This window comes from Balaenoptera borealis (genome assembly GCF_965194805.1).
Source record: "Balaenoptera borealis genome assembly, chromosome: 3".
Lineage (NCBI taxonomy): Eukaryota > Metazoa > Chordata > Mammalia > Artiodactyla > Balaenopteridae > Balaenoptera > Balaenoptera borealis.
In genome coordinates, this window is record NC_138866.1 from 66,160,334 (window position 1) to 66,183,304 (window position 22,971).

The window sequence follows — 22,971 nt, forward strand, 5'->3', positions numbered from 1 at the left end:
ATTGATTCCTTCTAGTGTACTTCTCAATTCAGTTATTGTATTCTTCATCTCTGTTTGTTTGTTCTTGAATTCTTCTAGATCTTTGTTAAACATTTCTTGCATCTTCTCAATCTTTGCCTCCATTGTTTTCCGAGGTCCTGGATCATCTTCACTATCATTATTCTGCATTCATTTTTCTGGAAAGTTGCTTATCTCCACTTCATTTAGTTGTTTTTCGGGATTTTATCTTGTTCCTTCATCTGGTACATAGCCCTCTGCCTTTTCATCTTGTCTGTCTTTCTGTGAATGTGGTTTTTGTTCCACAGGCTGCAGGACTGTAGTTCTTCTTGCTTCTGCTGTCTGCTCCTGTGGATGAGGCTATCTAAGAGGCTTGTGCAAGTTTCCTGATGGGAGGGACTGGTGGTGGGTATATCTGGCTGTTGCTCAGGTGGGCAGAGGTCAGTAAAACTTTAATCCGCTTGTCTGCTGATGGGTGGGGCTGGGTCCCCTCCCTGTTGGTTGTTTGGCCTGAGGCGACCTAAACCCGGAGCCTACCCGGGCTCTTTGGTGGGGCTAATGGCAGACTCTGGGAGGGCTCACGCCAAGTAGTACTTCCCAGAACTTCTGCTGCCAGTGTCCTTGTCCTCACGGTGAGACAGAGCTACCTCCCGCCTCTGCAGGAGACCCTCCAACACTAGCAGGTAGGTCTGGTTCAGTCTCTATGGGGTCACTGCTCCTTCCCCTGGGTCCCGATGCCCACACTACTTTGTGTGTGCCCTCCAAGAGTGGAGTCTCTGTTTCCCCCAGTCCTGTCAAAGTCCGGCAATCAAATCCCACCAGCCTTTGAAGTCTGATTCTCTAGGAATTCCTCCTCCTGTTGCCGGACCCCCAGGTTCGGAAGCCTGACGTGGGGCTCAGAACCTTCACTCCAGTGGGTGGACTTCTGTGGTATAAGTGTTCTCCAGTTTGTGAGTCAGCCACCAGCAGTTATGGGATTTGATTTTATTGTGATTGCACCCCTCCTACCATCTCTTTGTGGCTTCTCCTTTGTCTTTGGATGTGGGGTATCTTTTTTGGTGAGTTCTAGTGTTTTCCTGTTGATGATTGTTCAGCAGTTAGTTGTGATTCCGGTGTTCTCACAAGAGGGAGTGAGAGCACATCCTTCTACTCTGCCAACTTGAACCAATCGCTATCATCTTTCTTAATGAAGAAATATTTAATGTTAATGTCACTAGATGTGACATTTCCCTTTTATTGTATAGCTTGGTAAAGAGAATAAATATCATCAAATAAGAAAAAAAAATCTGGATGAAGACTAGCATGTCTGCTTTCACCTTTTCTGTTCAACACTGTACTGGTAGTACTAGCCAGTTCAATAAGAAGACAAGAAAACGAAATTAAAAGAATAGATTGGAAAGAAAGAAATGAAGCTGTTTTACTTGCAGACAATATAATCATGTGCATACAAGGTATCAAGAAAGCTACTAAATAACTACTTAAAAACAGAAATTTGGAAAAATTATGAATACAAGGTTAATATACAAAAATCAATAGTATATGTACTATGTGCTAACTATAAACAATTTGAAATTAAACACACACAAAAAATTCCATTTACAATATCATCAAAGAACACTAAAACACTTAAGATAAATCTAACAAATGAATTACAAGACGTATACAGTGAAAATTACATAATATTACTCCAAGAAATTAAAGAAAATCTAAATAAATGTAGAAACATACCATGCTCAGGGTTAGAAGACTCAATGTTGTCAGGATCTCGATTCACCCAAAAGTGATCTATACTGATAGTTCGATACTATCCTAATGAAAATACCAACATGCTTTTCTACACAAATTGGTAAGTTGAATATAAAATTTATACAGAAATGTAAAAGAACCTAGAATAGTCAAAACAATCTTAAGAAAGAACAAAGTTGGAGGACTCTCACTTTCTGATATTAAGCCTTCTATACAGCTTCAATCATCAAGACAGTATGGTTCTACTCTAAGGATTAAACTATTCATGGAACACAACACAGTGTCCAGAGATAGACCCATACACATATGCTTAATTGATTTTTGTCTAATGTATCAAGTCAATTCAATGGGGAAAGGGAAGTCTTTTAAACAAAGTGCTAGAACAATTAGATAAACTATTATAATGTGTGTTTTCCAACACCACCAAGCAATTAAGTCAATTTTGACACTATCTACCTGGAGATAGCATCAGATCCCATAGGTTAAGTGCTTAGTCCCACAAGACTGCACACAATTCAGATGCCAATCACAAGTCCAGGCTATAACATGTGCTTCTGGGCTGACTGGCTATAAATGTGAGGTTTGCATGACCCCCTCCTCAGGTTCAATTAAAAGCATACCTCACTGTATCACACTTCACAGATATTGCATCTTTCACAAATTGAAGGTTTGTGGCAACCCTCCATCAAGCAAGTCTATCAGGACCATTTTTCCAAGTGAGCATTTACTCACTCTGTGTCTCTGTGTCACATTTCGGTAATCCTTGCAATATTTCAAACTTTTTCATTATTATCATATTTGTTATTGTGATCTGTGATCACTGATCTTTCATGTTACTATTGCAAAAAGATTACGACTTGCTGAAGTCTCAGATGATGGTTACCACTTTTTAGCAATAAAGTATATTTTAATTAAGGTATGTACTTTTTTTTTTTAGACATAATGCTATTGCACACTTAATAGACTACAGTATAATGGAAACATAACTCTCATGTGCACTGGGAAACAAAAAAGTTTATGCAACTGCTTTATTGTGATATTCCCTTCACTGCGGTGGTCTGGAACCAAACCCACAATATCTGAGGTTGCCTGTATTTTACTAGAGCAGCTCACAGAACTCAGAGAAATGTTTACTTACCTTTACCAGTTTATTATAAAGGGTATTATAAAGGATACAGATGAACGGCCAGATGAAGAGGTAAATACAAGGTTCAGAAGAGCCCTGAGCACAGGAGCTTCTGTCCCCATGGAACTAGAGTACACAACCCACCCAGAATGTGGATGTGTTTTACAACCCAGAAGCTCATCGAATCTTGTTGTTCAAGAATTTTCATAGAGTTTAATCTGCAGCCCACCCTACTTCCCCTTCCCAGAGGTCAGTAGGAGAGGCTGAAAGTTCTAACCCTCTAAATACTTGGCCTTGCTGGTGACCAGTCCCATCCTGAGGCTATCTAGGGGTCCTACCCCAAGTCACCTCACTAGCATGAACTAGCAGGCGTGCTCAAAAAGAAGCTCCTTATGAATGACAAAGGACAATCCTATCACTCAGGAAATTCCAAGGGTTTTAGGAGCTTTGTGTCAGGACCCAAGGACAAAGAATAAATATATTTCCTATTATGACACAACTATGAAAAAATATAAACCTTGGTCATTATCTCACTTCATACAAAAAAATTAATTCCAGATATACAAGCCAGACCTATAAATCTTAAAGGTAAAAATATACACTAGAATATCTTTACAACCTTGGGGTAGACAGGCAAAGATTTCCTAGAGAGGGCAGAAAAAGCACTAAGCATTAAGAAAAAAAAAATTGGGGGAGGGATAAATTGGATTTCACAAAAATTTAAAACTTCAGCTCATCACAAGGCAAGCCACAGACTGGGAGAAATATTCCCAATACATGTATCTGACAATGGACTCATAGCCAGAATATATTAAAACTCTTGCAACTCAATTACAAGAAGAAAAATGAGCCAAAAAAAAAAAAAAAAGAGAGAAAGACTTGAACATACACTTCATGAAAGAAGATACAGCAATATCTAACATGCACATGAAAAGGGGCTTAACATCACTGACCATCAGGGAAGCACAAATTAAAACCATCAGAAGATATCATTTTATACCCGCCAGTGAAGAGAATGACCACACCAAACGTTGACAAAGATGTGAAACAACTGGAACTCTTATGAACACTTGTACAAGTATTTATAGCAGCATTATTTATAATGGCCAAAAACTGGAGACTACCTAAATGTCTATCAACAGAAGAATAGCTAAAACAATATTGGGTTATATTCATGCAAAGGAATACTACTCAGCAATAAAAAGGACTCAGCTACTGATACATGCAACAAGGATGACTTCAAAAGCATTAGACTAAGAAAAAGAAACCAGATACAAAAGGCTATATACTATAAGGTTCCCTTTATATGAAGTATAAGAACATGTAAAACTCATTTATGGTGATAGAAATCACAACAATCATGGCCTATGGGTGTGGGAGTGACTATAAGAGAGCCCAAGGAAAGTTTCTAGGGGGATGGAAATGTCCTCTATCTTGATTGGGGTATGGTTACACAGTCATATATGTTTATCAAAAATCACTGAACTCCACATATAAGATCTGTGAATCCTATTATATGTATAAGTTTAACTCAATAAATTAAAAGAAAGAGGGAAAAAAACTTTAAAAAAGATTCCAGTTCAAGATGGCAGACCTACCACAAGTATTTATCATCTCCCCACAAAATAGTAACTGGGAAGGGACAGGAGAAGAGCTTCTGGAACATTGGTATTCTATTTATCTTGTCCTGAATGATGAGTATAAAGGTGTTTTCACTTTGGGATAATCCATCTATCTGGACACTTATGATCTGTACCTTCTTCTATATATGTGTTATATTCAATTTTTTTAATCAGCCAATGAACCAGGTACCCTCCACAATCCACTACTATATAGAGCATCTATCCAGCTACTATATTTTCACAAGGGATGTTAAATTTACCAAATGCTGGTCTGCTTTCTAAAGCAAAACAAAAACAAAAACAAAACACTCCTTAATTAATAGCTCAGATGATTAGCACTGGTCACGGTATGATCCGAAAATATCAGCTTTCAGCTCCTATTAAAATGTGCAGATGACAGAAGCAACTTTACAAAAGACTGTATGGCAAACATGCAGTCCAATATCCTAATATCCTAGAGGATACTCTAGGTATCCTCTAAGTATCCCAATAAAATAAGTAATGGATTCATTTTCTCGCCCCTGATATTCATTCTGATATTTTGTAGTATGTTTGCTAAAAATGTATCTTCAGCACTTGTCAGAATAAACTGTGACTTTTATATGATTTATGTGCCAGTGAGTCAAATCGCCACATCTCCAGTAGGTCCTCTACCAAACTACCAAATTCCCTAAATATTTTTTAAGCTGAGCATTTAATAAGTGTTGAGAAGAATAATGAATTAAATCAGATGATTGAAGTGTTGAGAGCATGGCTAAACTCAGAAATCAAAAATGTATGATGCCAGCAATTAACACAAGTATTCTACATTCTCCAACAGTATTCAGCAGTAGATACAAAAGGCTGGGTTATGGTGGGACATTGAGAATACAGAATTGGCATCCTGCCTCCTCTTCCCTTCCCCAACACCCCACAAAATAAAAAAATAATATACTTCTGGTTCCTTCAAACTTTTGATCTTCTCACCTCTGGTCTCAAAAAGTTTTCTTTGTTTATAAAAGCAGGTACTAAATCTAAGTGTGAGCTTCAGGTGCAGTCTTTCTGCAGCCTAATTATTCGAACTGTCAGGTTTAATCTCATTCTGTGGGAAACTCCCTTTGCCCCTCTCCTGAGGGAAGGTACACACTTGCTCTCTCTCTTCCAGGCTCAGGGGCTCATTTGCAGATGCTTTTGTCACCTGTTGGAATCTGAGATTTAAAAGCATCCCTGAGATTTAAAAAGGACAGAAAAGAGAAAACTTGCTCACCCCTTGCTGGGCACGGGCTATGGGGATTCTATATCTCTGAACTAGGAACACCAACCCTTGGCCTGGACTTCTGTGTCTCTTCTCACTGACTTGGATCTATAAGTGTCTGATCACTGTGGAAAGCGGAAGTACTTCCATCTTCTTGTGGCCATCCATAAAGATTTAGGAGGAATTCTGAATCATGTCCTGTTGAGGATTCTAACACTAACATAGGAGGGGGGAAATTAATATTGTCAATGAGAAAATGTTGCCTGCCATATCAGTATAAACAAGGATGTTGCAGCCATCAAGCCATCACATTACTGCCTCCATGACAGTTAGCCCTGAGGGAACTCAGGATAGAAACAGAATGCCCCCCATCTAGCAGTCAGCTGCTGCAGCCACCCCTGATGGTGCACCCTGAGGAAACTCAGGATGAGAAATCACAGGATACTGGTCCCAGATAACTGAAGGCCCCAGATATCAAAGGAATGATTTCAATGAGCCAAAACTCTTGCATCCTCCTGTACATAGACAAGCACTAAATTCCTTAACTTGAGATATGTGATTTCGTTAAATTAACAGTAATCTTTTGATGTTATGACTACCTGTCTTTGCTGCAAAAACTCTTATATATCCTGGCTCCTCCCTTACCTCTTCGAAGCAGTTCCTTAGAGTTATCTGAGAGACTGCATGCTGGGATGAAGTCCTCAGTGTTGTCCACCAAATAAAACATAATTCTCAACTTACAGGTTGCACATTTTTTTCAGTTGACAATATTAAAATCAAAATTCTCCTTCTGGTGTTTCCAAATTTCCATTGACTCTAACTTTAATTATAAACTGAATAAAGATTGTTTTAGAATTTCCTTAAAGAAAAAAAAAAAATCCTGGCTTAATCCACACAAATAAAGGTCAAGATCACAAAGGAACTGGAATGGATGGGGTCAGGAGTATAACTGAAATAACCAAGTATGGGATCTGAGTGTCAAAGAAGAAGAAATTCAGCCAAGAGACTTAAATGTGCTGAGAATATAGGAGGATTCTGGGACCAAAGATCAAAGAGCACATTTATCAGAACTCAAGCAGCAGAAAAAAGACAAGATGTTACAATGAAAAAAGAAGAGTTTCAGAGTTCAAGACATATTATATCTACTTACTTTCACAACTGGAAATGAATATAGGAATATCTATGATTAAAACTGCCAGCCTATGGCATGGTGCCTGACCCAAAGTAAAACATGAATAAATAAGGGGTAATTGTTGTAAGTCAGTAGAGAAAATCCAAAGTACTTATAATATTTACCTAGAACATAATTAACTATAAATTCACAGTTACTAAGAAAAAAATAAAATTTATTCCTATAAATAACATAGAGCCCATCTGATATTTTTAGATTATCCAATCAACTGTTCTTTTCCTTAAGGACAAATTCAAGTTGATTGGACAGATACTATATAAATAAATATGTAGCCATATGTACTCAGAGTAAAATAAAATTTCATTTTGTTCTGAAGCAATTTTAATCATAAGCACTGTGGTTTATAGAATTTTTTCTACATCTGAGGAATTTCTACACTGCCCTTATAACTCAATATTGGCCACAATGAAATTAACCATAAATCTAAAGAAGGCAGATTACTTATAAAATAGATTTCCTTGCCTTGCTGTAGACTCAACAGAGTCTGAACAGAGAAACAGAATAATATAAAATAAGACATTAGATTTTAGTACTGCTAAGCGACGGGAAAGATTCAATCATGTCACAGTGAACGTTGGTCTTGGTGCCACACACCTCATTATAAATTCAGTATATCGACTGGGTTCTTTTGCAAAACACCTCAAACCTGACTGCAAATTTTAACGACTCTCCAATCAGAAAACATTAACCACAGTGTGCCGATAATAAAATGATGCTTAATGCAATTTTCTTACCTGCCTCAACAGTTTCTCAATGGCTGACATTACCATAAGCCCTCTCCAAACAATGGGTGCAGTCTCTTCAACCAGGAAGCCCATGGACATACTGCAATGGGAAACCAAAAACACAACTAATTTATATAAGTTAATATTATTCTGAAAAGTAACAAAGTAAAAAAGATATGCTCACCAAGCAATACCATAATTCAAAAGAGGCCGCATTAAGTTACCTGAAATAAGAAAAAAACATCTTTTAGAAGAGTAAGTCATTATACATAAACATATTGACTGTTTCCTTATCAGAGACTGTCAAATTAAAAATATAAATAAGCTACTCATATTGCTAGTCTTTCACTTCCAACTAATTCATCTCAATTTGCAACAGTTTAAACATTAAACCAAGCATACAACTAATACACCCAATGGATGCAACATCTAAAAATAGATGGGATATAGTTTTATTAAGAAACACTTCATCTACAATTTTCAAATGTTCTAAAATATAACCTCAATAAGTAATTTTGTTAACCAGGTTTATTCATATATATCGATAAATAAATTATACATATGCTTATCTAGTATGTGTATACATGTATATTTGCAAACATACACACACAGTTATTTCTTTTCTTTACTTGAAACTTTTGAAAAATGTAAGAATACAAAAAACGTAACAAACTCTATTTCGTATCTCAACATAATAAAAGCCAAATGTGAAAAACCCATAGCAAGCATCATACTCAATAGTAAAAGACTGAACGTTTTTCCTCTAGGATCAGAAATAAGATAAGGATGCCCACTTTTGCCACTTTTATTCAACATAATACTGAAAGTTATAGCCAGAGCAATGAGGCAAGAAAAAGAAATAAACAGCATCCAAATTGGAAAGGAAGAAGTAAAGTTTTCTCTTTTCACAGATGTTATGATCTTATATATATAACCCTGAAGATTCCACAAAAAACTATTGGAGCTAATAAATAAATCTGGTAAAGTAGAGGATACAAAGTCAAAATACAAAAATCAGTTCATTTCTATACACTAACAATGTACAATCTGAAAAGGAAATTATGAAAATCCCATTTATAACAGCATCAAAAAGAATAAATACTTTGGAATTAACTTAATCAAGGAGGTAAAAGACTTACAAAATGAAAACTACAAAACATTGTTGAAAGAAATTAAAGAAGACATAAACAAACAAAAACATATGCCATGTTCATTAACTGGAAGACTTAATATTAAGATGTCAATACTACCCAAAGCCACCTACAGATTCAATGCAATCCCTATCAAAATGCTGATAATATTTCTTGCAGAAATAAAAAATCCATCCTAAAATTCATATGGAATCTCAAAGGATCCCAAATATGCAAATCAATCTTGAAAGAGAAGAACACAGCTTGAGGACTCATACTTCCTTATTTCTAAACTTACTACAAAGCTACAGCAATCAAAACAGTGTGGTACTGGCATAAAGGCAGACATATAGACCAATGAAACAGAATAGAGAGCCCAGAAATAAACCCTCACATACACAGTCAAACAATTTTTTCACAGAGAGGCCAAGATCATTCACTGGGGAAAAAGCTGGGAAAACTGTATATCCACATGCAAAAGAATGAAGTTGGACCCTTACCTAACAGCACAGACAAAAAAATTAACTCAAAATGGATCAAAGGCCTAAATGTAAGAGCTAAAACTATAAAGCTCTTAGAAGAAAACATAGGGCAAGAGCTTCATGTCACTGGATTTGGCAAGGATTTTGTGGATACAACACCAAAGACATAGGCAACAAAAGCAACAATAGATAAATTGGAGTTCATGAAAGTTTTTAAATGTTGTGCATCAGGAGATAATATCAACAGAGTGAAAAGGCAACCCAAAGAATGGGAGAAAATATTTGTAAATCATATATCTTATAGAGATTAATACCCAGAATAGAATATAGAGAGAACTCTTAAGACTCAACAACAACAACAAAATTCAAAAACGGGCAAAGGAAGTGAATAGACATTTCTCCAAGGAAGATATACAAATGGCCAATAAGCACATGAAAAAATGTTCAACATTAATGATATTTAGGGAAATGTGAATCCAAATTACAATGAGAGGCCACCTCACACTATTAGGATGAATGCCATAAAAAAAAAAAAAGAACACAGGAAATAACAATAGTTGGCAAGAATAGAGACAAATGGCAACCCTTGTGCACTGTTCATGGGAATGTAAAATGGAAATGCTATGGAAAATAATGAGTTCCTCAAAAAACTAAAAATAGAATTACCATACTATCCAGCAATTCCACTTCTTGGTGGAATTGAAAGCAGGGTTGAAAAAAGGATTGAAGGGTATCAGTGTCTTGAAGAGATATTTGTACACTCATGTTCACAGAAGCATTATTCACAATAGCTAAAATGTGGAAACAACCTAAGGGTCCTTTATTGAATGAATGGATAAGCTAAACATGGTATAGATATGCAATGGAATATTATTCAGCCTTAAAAAGGAAGAAAATTCTGACATATGCTACAACATGGATGAACCACGAGAACACTATGCTAAGTAAAATAAGTCAGACACAAAAAGAGAAATACTGTATGATCCCCTTATATGAGATACTGAAAGTAGTCAAAATGCTAGAGATACAAAGTAGAATGGTGGTTGCCAGAGGCAGGGGAAAGTGGCAATGGAGAGCTATTGTTTAATGGATAGGGTGTTTCGGTTTTACAAGATGAAAAGAAGTATGGAGGTAGATAGTGGTGATGGCTGCACAACATTATGAATGTATTTAATACCACTGAACTGTACACTTAAAAATGGTTAAGAAGGTAAATTTTATGTTATGTTTTTTACCACAATAAAAAAAGAAAAAAAAACCTCTACTTTGTATTCTGAGACAATAAATTGTTTTAATCTCAAAAGAGAAAACCAATGTACTGCTTATGCTCAATACAAAACAAAGAAAATACACTTCATGTAGAAAAAGGTTATTATAAAATATAGTTTCTTTTATCAGACTATATCTGTGTAGCCACGTCCCCAGTCATTCTTGCTACCATATCCTAGTTCTTCACCATAACAAAGTACACTAGAAGCCCTCTTACCTTACGTAACTTGGACTAGTATTGGGCTAAAGGTTTAGGGCAAAATCATAAAAATCTAGCAGAATTACATATTCAGATTTTATCATATGTTCTTTAGGTTCTTTCTCCTCTTTAAAGAGACTGAAATTTAAAATTATGATAAAGCATACAGGCATGGTTTATATAAGAAATCCATTACTGAACTCTATTCACTGGATTCCCTGCACACAAAAAAAGCTACGGCCCTTCATTAAAAGATTGGTGAATAAGTATGCATTTTTATGTTCCAAGCTAAAATAAAATGTTTAAGAATATATATACTTTTTAATGGTCTCCCTCTTTAACTTCTGACTAAACTAACAAGCTCAATATCCCCCATAGATAATTTGATAGCAATATTCTTTTCCATGTATCTAACTTTGTCAATTCTTTCCAAAGCATCCAAGTTAAATTTACAGAGAAATAACTTTCCTCCATTGTGCTCTGCACAATTTTCTACTTTCCATTTTCTCCAATAACATATGCATACCAATTAAAAAGTCAAGTAGTACTATAAAAATTATTACCAAATGTCAATAATCCCCCAGCACTGTCGCATTTCTTACTCCCCAGAGCCAACAACTATTAGTTGATTTTTTTAACTTCTTATGATGAATTAATCTTAGGCTTACAGAAAGTTGCAAATATAGCCAGAGTCCTCATATACCCTTCACCTAGCTTTCCCTAATGTTAATATTTTATATAACCCTAGTACAATTATCACAACCAGGAAATTAATGTTGATACAATACAATTAGCTAATCTACCAAACCAAGAGTTTGACAATTTTTAGTTATGTCATGACATATTAAAGTATTTAGCTCTTTTTCACAAACACAGGCACAGTTTTCATGCACCCATCTTCCCAATGCAATTATATCACAATTTTTATTAGATAATCATGTAAATGTTATTAATAGCTGAGCAATATAGCACACAATATTATTTTTCCTTTGTCTCCCTGAACTGATAAGAAGATCTTTGCACAGCAGGTGTGTATGTGTTTCCTTCATTTTCTATGTATTTATTAGCAATTTGTTCGTATTTTCCAGTTGTGCAAATATCAAATACATTAATCAAATGCACTAGGCATTTGAGTTCATCATCTTGAACAACGCTCTGCTGTTCTGTCCCTTTATAATGTCTTTCGAATAACAGAAGTTTTTACTTTTTATGTAATCAAATTAATCAGTTTTTTCCTTTATGGTCTATCTTTCTTGGGTCTTGTTTAAGAAAGCCTTTACTAATACAGTCATTGAGATAGTATCTTATATTGTCTTCTAAACCGTCATAGTTTTGCATTTTACATCTAAGTCCTTAAGCCATCTGAAATTAATTTGTGCGTGTAGTGGGAGGATCCACTATTTTATTTCCATGTGGATAATAAATTGTCCTACCATCAATAGTCTGCAATACTAGCCTTGTCATAAATCAGGTTTCCATATATATATGTAAGTCTGTTTCTGGACTGTCTATTTGGTTCTACTAGTTTATCTGTCTATCCTTGAGCCAATACCAAACAGGGGCCATATACTGCAGTTTTATAATAAGTCCTGTTATCTGGCAGAGCAAGTCCCCTGTGTTTTCTCTCTCTTCAAGAGTGTCTTACCTATGCACAGGCCCTTTGCTCACCTTTATAATTTGTAAATTCAACTTGGTCAGCACTTTCGACAAGTGAACTTTTGACTGGATTTGCAAGACTATTAGGAAGAACTGAGATTTTTATAAAATTTAGTCTTCCTATCCATGAACATCATTTGTTTTCCAATTATTGACATTTTGAAAATCTTTCAATAAAATTTTAGAATTCTTTTCCTCATGAAAATTGTACATTTTCTTTGTTAGATTTGTTCCCAGGTACCCTGCATTTCTGAAGCTATTTGTATCTCTTTTTTATGATCTATATGAAGTTTATTATAAAATTAACATAAACATCAATCTATATTAAATCTATAGTTGATATAAAATGTGATATCATCCAGTATACATTCACCAAGGATTTAGCAAAAAAAATTATCAATGTTGATTAATAATTGCACAATCAAGTCTCTCCTGATACATTCTGAATTCTTCTTCCACTTTTTAATCCCAAGGATATTCTTCAAAGTTTACACCATATTACTCTTGCCCCATATTGGTATACACCAAAATTCCAATTCATGAGAGTATTCACACATTCATTAGATAAAAATTTACTTTATGACTCTTATGTGCTAGAGACTGAGATAGGCCCTGGTAAAACATCAGTGAATGTCAGAGATATGGTCTGATGGAGCTTAAACTCCAGCAGACAGGAGAGACAGTGGTCAAGTTTTAAAAAGGCTTATTCTGTCTGCATAGCCTATGAATGAAAATTTTTTAACACCTTTATTGGAGTATAATTGCTTTACATTGTTGTGTTAGTTTCTGCTGTATAACAAAGTGAATCAGCTATACGTATACATATAGCCCCATATCCAATCCCTCTTGTGTCTTCCTCCCACACTCCCTATCCCACCCCTCTAGGTGGTCACAAAGCACCAAGCTGCTCTCCCTGTGCTATGCAGCTGCTTCCCACTAGCTATCTATTTTACATTTGGTAGTGTATATATGTCCATGACACTCTCTCACTTCGTCCCAGCTTACCCTTCCCATCCCCATGTCCTCAAGTCCATACTCTACATCTGCGTCTTTATTCCTGTCCTGCCCCTAGGTTCATCAGAACGATTTTTTTTTTTTTTTAGATTCCATATATATGTGTTAGCATATGGTATTTGTTTTTCCCTTTCTGACTTACTTCACTCTGTACGACAGACTCTAGGTCCATCCGCCTCACTACAGATAACTCAATTTCGTTTCTTTTTATGGCTGAGCAATATTCCATTGTGCATATGTGCCACATCTTCTTTATCCATTCATCTGTCAATGGACACGTAGGTTGCTTCCATGTCCTGGCTACTGTAAATAGTGCTGCAATGAACATTGTGGTACATGACTCTTTTTGCATTGTGGTTTTCTCAGGGTATATGCCCAGTAGTGGGATTGCTGGGTCATATGGTAGTCCTATTTTTAGTTTTTTAAGTAACCTCCATACTGTTCTCCATAGTGGCTATATCAGTTTACATTCCCACTAACAGTGCAAGAGGGTTCCCTATTCTCCACACGCTCTCCAGCATTTATTGTTTGTAGATTTTTTGATGGTGGCCATTCTGACTGGTGTGAGGTGATACCTCATTGTAGTTCAGATTTGCATTTCTCTAATGATTAGTGATGCTGAGCATCCTTTCATGTGTTTGTTGGCAACCTGTATATGTTCTTTGGAGAAATGTTTATTTAGGGCTTCTGCCCATTTTTCAATTGGGTAGTTTGTTTTTTTTGATATTCAGCTGCATGACCTGCTTGAATATTTTGGAGATTAATCCTTTGTCAGTTGCTTCATCTGCAAATATTTTCTCCCATTCTGAGGGCTGTCTTTTCATCTTGTTTGCGGTCTCCTTTGTTGTGCAAAAGCTTTTACGTTTCATTAGGTCCCATTTGTTTATTTCTGTTTTTACTTCCATTTCTCTAGGAGGTGGGTCAAAAAGGATCTTGCTGTGATGTATGTAATAGAGTGTTTGTTCTGCCTATGTTTTCCTCTAAGGCTTGTATAGTGTCTGGGCTTACATTTAGGTCTTTAATCCATTTTGAGTTTATTTTTGTGTATGGTGTTAGGAAGTGTTCTAATTTCATTCTTTTGCATGTAGCTGTACAGTTTTCCTGGCACCACTTATTGAAGAGTCTGTCTTTTCTCCATTGTATATTCTTGCCTCCTTTATCAAAGATAAGGTGACCCCAGATGCATGGGTTTATCTCTGGGCTTTCTATCCTGTTCCATTGATCTATATTTCTGTTTTTGTGCCAGTACCAAACTGTCTTGATTACTGTACCTTTGTAGTATAGTCTGAAGTCCAGGAGCCTGATTCCTCCAGCCCATTTTTCTTTCTCAAGATTGCTTTGGCTATTCGGAGTCTTTTGTGCTTCCATACAAATTGTGAAATTTTTTGTTCTACTTCTGTGAAAAATGCCATTGGTAGTTTGATAGGGATTGCATTGAATCTGTAGATTGCTTTGGGTAGAATAGTCATTTTTACAATGTTTATTCTTCCAATCTAAGAACATGGTATACCGCTCCATCTGTTTGTATCATCTTTGATTTCTTTCATCAGGGTCTTACAGTTTTCTGCATACAGGTCTTTTGTCTCCTTAGGTAGGTTTACTCCTAGGTATTTTTTTCTTTTTGTTGCAATGGTAAATGGGAGCGTTTCCTTAATTTCTCTTTCAGATTTTTCATCATTAGTGTATAGGAATGCAAGAGATTTCTGTGCATTAATTTTGTATCCTGCTACTTTACCAAATTCATTGATTAGCCCTAGTAGTTTTCTGGTGGCATCTTTAGGATTCTCTATGTATAGTATCATGTCATCTGCAGACAGTGACAGCGTTACTTCTTTTCCGACGTGGATTCCTTTTATTTCTTTTTCATCTCTGACTGCTGTGGCTAAAACTTCCAAAACTATATTGAATAATAGTGGTGAGACTGGGCAACCTTGTCTTGTTCCTGATCTTAGTGGAAATGGTTTCAGTTTTTCACCATTGAGGACAATGTTGGCTGTGGGTTTGTCATACATGGTCTTTATTATGTTGAGGTAAGTTCCCTCTATGCCTACTTCCTGGAGGGTTTTTATCATAAATCGTTGTTGAATTTTGTCACAAGCTTTTTCTGCATCTATTGAGATGATCATATGGTTTTTATCCTTCAATTTGTTAATATGGTGTATCACACTGATTGATTTGCATATATTGAAGAATCCTTGCATTCCTGGGATAAACCCCACTTGATCATGGTGTACAATCCTTTTAATGTGCTGTTGGATTCTGTTTGCTAGTATTTTGTTGAGGATTTTTGCATGTATGTTCATCAGTGATATTGGCCTGTAGTTCTCTTTCTTTGTGACATCTTTGTCTGGTTTTGGTATCAGGGTGATGGTGGCCTTGTAGGATGAGTTTGGGAGTGTTCCTCCATCTGCTATATTTTGGAAGAGTTTGAGAAGGATAGGTGTTAGCTCTTCTCTAAATGTTTGATAGAATTTGCCTGTGAAGCCATCTGGTCCTGGGCTTTTGTTTGTTGGAAGATTTTTAATCACAGTCTCAATTTCAGTGCTTGTGATTGGTCTGTTTATATTTTCTATTTCTTCCTGGTTCAGCCTCGGAAGGTTGTGCTTTTCTAAGAATGTGCCCATTTCTTCCAGATTGTCCATTTTATTGGCATATCGTTGCTTGTAGTAATCTCTCATGATCATTTGTATTTCTGCAGTGTCAGTTGTTACGTCTCCTTTTTCATTTCTAATCCTGTTGATCTGAGTCTTCTCCCTTTTTTTCTTGATGAGTCTGGCTAATGGTTTATCAATTTTGTTTATCTTCTCAAAGAAGCAGCTTTTAGTTTTATTGATCTTTGCTATCGTTTCCTTCATTTCTTTTTCATTTATTTCTGATCTGATCTTTATGATTTCTTTCCTTCTGCTAACTTTGGGGTTTTTCTGTTCTTCTTTCTCTAACTGCTTTAGGTGTAAGGTTAGGTTGTTTATTTAAGATTTTTCTTGTTTCTTGAGGCAGGATTGTATTGCTATAAACTTCTCTCTTAGAACTGCTTTTGCTGCATCCCATAGGTTTTGTGCTGTCGTGTTTTCATTGTCATTTGTTCTATGAATGACATTTAAAGTCAAGTGGGAGGAGACAGAAATAAACACTGTCAATTATGAGATAATTGTTGTAAGACATAATCTTACAAATATGTAAACAAACTACTCTTGGCCAATAAAATGAAGAATGCTTAATTCCAATTAAAGATAATGGGACAAACTTATGAAAGAGGTGATACTTTAAAGAACAGGCTGAATCTCTTTTTTTTTCCATTTCTGTATAATTTTTTAAATTAATTTTTATTGGAATATAGTTGCTTTACAATATTGTGTTAGTTTCTGCTATACAGCAAAGTGAATCAGCTATACGTATACATATATCCCCACTTTTTTGGATTTCCTTCCCATTTAGGTCACCACAGAGCAAGGAGTACAGTTCCCTGCTGTATCTTTTTTGAAACTGCATTTTCTATCTCTTTACTGCTAGTATATAGAAATTTAATTTTCTCATATATTAACCTTATATGTAGCCACCCTGCTAAATTCCTGTGTTCATTTTAATAACTGTTCTATAGATTTTTTTAAAATTTCTATGTAAATAATGATATTTTTTTCAAATAATGACAGTTTGCTTCTTTTATTTAATTTCTTATTCATGTATGTTAGTATGTGTTTGAACTTATTTTGCAGGTTAGGAGTGCCTGTATAATGTTAAATAAAAGCTGTGAAACCAGCCTCCTTCTCTTATTCATAATTTTAAGTGGAATGTTTTTAATAGTTCACCAGTGAGTATGATTCTTGCTATATACTTTTTAGAGATACACTGTATCAGGTTAAATAAAATTCCTTTTTATTCCTAGTTGTAGAAGAGTTTTAATCCTAAGTGGTTGTTGGGTTTTGTAGGATGTTTTTTTGGCATCTTTCTGAATTATAGTAAACTATAATATACTTTTTCTCCTTTAAGCTGCTAAAATGGTGAGTTACATTAACACTTTTTTTCTAATGTTGAACCAAACTTGCTTCTCTGTATTAAACCCAGTTTAATCACAGTATAGTTGTTTAATACAATGCTGAATTTGGCTTCCTAATATTTACTTAAGTCTTTTTACATACATTAATTAAGGAGACTGTCCTGTAATTTTCCCTTTTCATTCCAGCCTTCTAAGGTTTAACTAGTCTCATTAACTAAGTTGTAAAGTATTATATATTTTTCTATTCTATGAGTGCGTTTGTGTAAGACTGGGATTACTAGTTTGTGTTGGCTTGCTATCTTCATGGTAATAAGATTTTTAACTACTGATTCCATTTTTAATAAGTATTGAATAATCTAGATTTTCTAATTATTTCTGAACCTGTTTTGGTGATATACATTTTTCCAGGAATTACCTATTTCAAGAAAATGTTCAAAGGTATAGTCAAAGAGCTGTGCAAACATTTTCTCATATTTGAAACCAGTGGTTGCATTTGTCAAGTCCCTTCTTTAGTTCCAATTTATTTATAGGTTGTCTCTCCATTTTTTTTTTTTTTAACTCTACCTTCCCAGGCATTTGTCTAATTTATTAGTTTTTTTTTTTTTTTTTTTGGTTCTGTCGGTCCTCTCTACTGTATCTTTGTTTTCAAATTCATTAACTTCTGCTCTTAATCACGTCTTTCCTTCTACTTTCTTTGGGTTTATTGCATTATTCTCACTTCTTAAGTTAAATAGTTATCTTACTTATTTTCAGCCTTTCTTCTTTTTAAATATAAACACTTAACGACCATTTATCTCTAAATATTACTTTAGCTTTATCCCACATGTTTTCATTTTCATTATTTCTTCTTTCAACTATGAGTTATTTAGAAATTGTTTTTAATTTCCAAATGTGTAGATGTTTTTAGTTACTATTTTATTATAAACCTCGAAATTAATTGTGTTATATTAGAGAACGTGATCTGAATGATACCAATCTTTGAAATTCACTGAAACCTGTTTCAGGGGCTAGCACATGGTCAATTTTTACAAATGTTTCAGGTATACTTGAAAGGAAGAGTCTATATATAGCCATTAGAGCAAGCTTATTTATAGGTAGTAATTCCTTACTTTCAGTAATACTTTTGCTTTAAAAGTCTTTAAAGTCTATTTTGTCTATTAACATTACACCCACTTTCATTTTGCCTGATTTATCATTTCCAATCCTTTAACTTTTAACCTATGTATATTTTTATGTTTTAGGCATATCTCTTCTAAATAGCTTTAACCTATCTGGATTTTGTTTTTGTTTTATTTTGGTTTTGTTTTCTCCGGTCTTACAATATTATTCTTTTAACTGAAGAGTTGTAAAATATTAATATTTATGTTGCTGATACATTTGAATTCACATCTATTATTTTGTTTTGTACTTTCTCTTTGCTTAACTTTTTTGGGGGGCAGCCTTATTTTTTTTTTATTGTGATTCTTTCCCTCATTACATTTTCCCCTCTTTTAAAATAGAAATCATACACTCCATTTCTATTCTTAAAATGATTACCCAGTTATTTAAACAAATATTTAAAGTATAAAGGTAATCAATACCCCTAACTTTTCTCCTTTGAATGCTTAAAATCTAATCACTCTCCTTCCCAGGCCAATTTATATGCTATTGTTTTCCTAAATTTTAGTTCTGTCTTGGAAAACTCTCAATCATTCTCTCTTTAAATATTGCCTCTGTCACATTTTCTCCATTATCTCCTTCTAGAAGTCTGATTAGACCTGTGATGGACCTTCTCATGCTGTCCTCCATGTCCCTCAAACTTTCATTTTTTGTTCCCCAGTCTTTTCTATATGTTATATTCTGGGTATTTTCTTTTCATCTACATTCTAGTTAACTAATGTCCTCTTTAGTTGTGTCTAATCTTTTGCTTTATCTGTCCTTTTTTTCTTTTCTTTGCATTCTACCCAGAGCCGAGGACAAGTCCAGCATATATCCCAATAACCACCAACGTAAGGAAGAGTTATTTCATTGGTCATTTATTAAGGATGTCATCCTTTGGGCATCCCAGCTTTTACATGGTGATTCTCCATTGAAACTTCCTCCCTTCTTAGGTGCCAAACTTCATCTCCATTCCTTCAGAAATAGACCTATAAAATATAGGCCCTAAGCCACCAAGGATCAGCAGGTAATACCTGGGTAAACATCAATTCCAATGCTCACCTATACCAATTAGCTAACACTTTCTTATTATTTCTAAGTTCTGAGAAATTCTCTTCCTTTCCTACTACCTCAGTCATGCATTGAAAAGTACTTTTTGTTAATATTCCACGTAATATTTTAAGGTATATTGTTACAAGAAGCGTTTTTCTAAACATTGTCTGCCACACTGCCAGAACTAGAAGTGGAAAGCTGCTGACTTTTATTCAGTGATCTTATATCCCCCAAGATATCTTACAGAATTCTCATTATTTTTCAAGTCATTTTCTGATCATATCTTTGAATTTTCTAGGTAGGCAAACATATTACATAGGTAGGCAAACATATTACAAAGAATTCACGACAACTCTCTTTTCTTTTCCACCATTAATAACCCTTACTTCTTTTTCTTGTTTTAGTGCATTGGCTAAAACCTGCAGTAGCAATAGCAGCCTCATCTTGTTTTTAATGTAACATGGAAAAGATTACACCAAAATAAATTAAGAGAATCTGAGTATCATCTGTTGACTTTCTCCTCCATTGAAACAGATGGTCTAAGTAGTTTGACTCTATTTAAAACAAGGGCTTAAAGTTCAAACTGGAATTAGAAATTTAAACTAGGTGATATGCACTAAATGTCTGTGGCCCCCCAAAATTCTTATGTTGCAATCCTAACCCCCAATGTGATGGTACTAGGAGGTAGGGCCTGTGGGGTGATTAGGTCATGACAGTGGAACTCTCATGAATGGGATAAGTGCCCTTATAAAAGAGATCCCAGAGAGTTCTCTTGCCCTTTCCACCACGAGAGGACCCAATGAGAAGATGGTCATCTGTGATCCAGGAGGCAGGAACTCACCAGACCAGAATCTGCTGGCACTTTGCTCTTGGACTTTCCAGCCTCAAGAACTGTGAGAAAAGAATGTCTGTGATTTAAGCCACCCAACGTATGGTATTTTTGTTACAGTAGCCTGAATAGACTAGGACACTGGGTCAGTCAAATGTCTTTTCACGGGACTTCCCTGGTGGCACAGTGGTTAAGAATCTGCCTGCCAGTGCAGGGGACACAGGTTCGATCCCTGGTCTGGGAAGATCCCACATGCTGCAGAGCAACTAAGCCCGTGAGCCACAACTACTGAAGCCGCGCGCCCTAGAGTCCACGCATCGCAACTACTGAGCCCACGCACTGCAACTACTGAAGCCCGCATGCCGCAACTACTGAGCCTGTGTGCTGTAACTACTGAAGCCCACACGCCTAGAGCCCGTGCTCCGCAACAAGAGAAGCCACGGCAATGAGGAGCCCGTGCACAACAAAGAGTAGCCCCCATTCGCCGCTACTAGAGAAGGCCCGCACGCAGCAACAAAGACCCAACACAGCCAAAAAAAAAAAAAAAAGTCTTTTCACAAAATTGAAAATCAAAATCTCTAACACTGTAAAGGAACAATCTTTAATCTACTTTATTAGTATGTTAAATCCTAATCTAGAGAAAATATGTACTTTAAATACTTCTTGTACTTTAGTGAAAAAGCAATTGTAAACCAAAAGCTCAGCACTGTGAGCAGATTCATCACCATGTTACTTCAAAATTTACCAGTGAATAATGTATACTGAAACTCCTAAACATGTAGGGCATATACATTAAAGAGAAAGTTAAAGGCACATTCTTCACTGTCTTCTCCTATGTATCAGTAAACAAAATTGATACTGCCGGAAAGCATTTTACTCTAATTAATAAAATTACCAGAATGGAATGTTGGCATAGGCTGAAGCCATACTTTTAAATTAATAGAGAAAGACTCTGAACAACTCATGATTACAAGTACAAATTAGTTTATTTGTCCTAGACTTTAAATTAAAGAAAACGTGTACAGCCATTCCTCCACATAGACTTAAAAGAAAAACTAACAAAGTACTACTGAAAGTTTACATAGATTCTTTGGAATCCATTGCCCCATGAGTAACAGCATTTTGAAGAGACCATCATTAGCAGAACTTACCATGACACAGATCATTATTTCCCACCTCCTCATATCTTCACAGTAGCTCATGCATTGAAGCACAAAAGATTCTTACTGTAAGTCACACTATTTCAATTGCCACAATGCCACTCACAGAATGAATGACACACTGCCACATCCTCCTCATTCTACTACAACAAAGTTCTATCATTTCTAACAGGTGCAAATTTAATTAATGGATTATATGTCACCAGTGGATTTCAAATGGATTTAGAGATTACTTTTATATTATAAATTAATTGTCAAGCTAGAATAGACACTGTGACCATGTCAAAATGAAAAGCTAGGTAAAAAAGAAATAGGTATAAGAAAGGCTGTTTTAAACCTTTCTATTAAAGTTGACATCATTAAATGTTCCAAGGATGATTCTGATCTAGAATCAGGTCTTCTTTCTGCAGGAATCCCATTGTTCATGAATCAGCTAAATAGTAGACGTTCCCATTTACTTGGTATTAGCAATAAGCCTGAAAAATCTCTGTACCTTCTACTCTGCTTCCTAGCTCCAAAAATAAAGGAAGCATTTTAAATACAGTTGAACACCAAGGTCAGGAATATATGTCTTTAAAAAATTATAACTTGGCATCATAACTAAAGGCATTAAATCCATTTTTAAAATGCAGACAGTGTAGCCAAGAATACACAACCTCATTTCATGAGTTTTAAGAAATATTTAAACATAGAGTCAAGTAAATAATAAAACAGTTTTATAAAAACAAGCCTTTATCCACATATTAATGAGAAGACACTCAAAGGTACAAGAACTTCAGAAAATAAGAAAGGACATCCAGTGCAAATTTTACAATTTCACTTTCTCACATCTACTTTCCTATTCCTTCTTTTCTTTCTGAAACCAAGATCCTTTCTTAGGAGAAATCAGATGTAAGAAAGGAGTTGCAACCACTATTTTTCTTTCAGGAGGACTTCAAGTGGCTGTGAGACAAAGTAGTTCTACCAATTAATAATACCCAGGAAAGGTTTAGAATATCCTACTTGTTTACCTCGAAGAAAAGAAGGATTTAGAGAGAAAGTGAGTAAAGATGAGAATGAAATGGGTCAAAATTCAAGTGCCAACCTGGAGGGCCCATAGGCAATATAATAATACTGCAAATAGAAGTGGAAAGGAGGGGGATCTAGAATATTAGAGAAGGGAGCAGAAAGTATGACTACAAAGAAAATTCTTCAATGTTTTTACAATTGTATACCTATCACTCAGTATTAAAATTTTGTTTATCTTCAGCATACTTTCCATTTCTGTACCACCTTGCAACCCTATTACACCATCCCAGAAACCCACTCATCTCAGAGCTGAAAGCCATTCAGGCACATCTTTCTTAAAATCTAAACTTTTTCCCAATTAGAAAACTGCCCCTTTCTTTTCCAACCCATCCCTTCCC

The 22,971-nt window shown here is 35.4% G+C and overlaps 1 protein-coding gene across 4 annotated transcripts in view; it reads right to left on the bottom strand.

Annotated features, from left to right (window-relative positions):
• Nucleotides 1-22,971, bottom strand: part of NUBPL (NUBP iron-sulfur cluster assembly factor, mitochondrial) — a 438,815-nt gene that overhangs the window by 242,910 nt on the left and 172,934 nt on the right. For all 4 annotated transcript variants that reach the window (XM_082384184.1, XM_082384183.1, XM_082384182.1 and 1 more), the window contains 2 exons: nt 7,827-7,866; nt 7,652-7,742 (listed from right to left, as the gene is read on the bottom strand). In XM_082384184.1, coding sequence (XP_082240310.1) covers nt 7,652-7,742; nt 7,827-7,866 — 131 coding nt within the window. The remainder of the gene's footprint in view (nt 1-7,651; nt 7,743-7,826; nt 7,867-22,971) is intronic.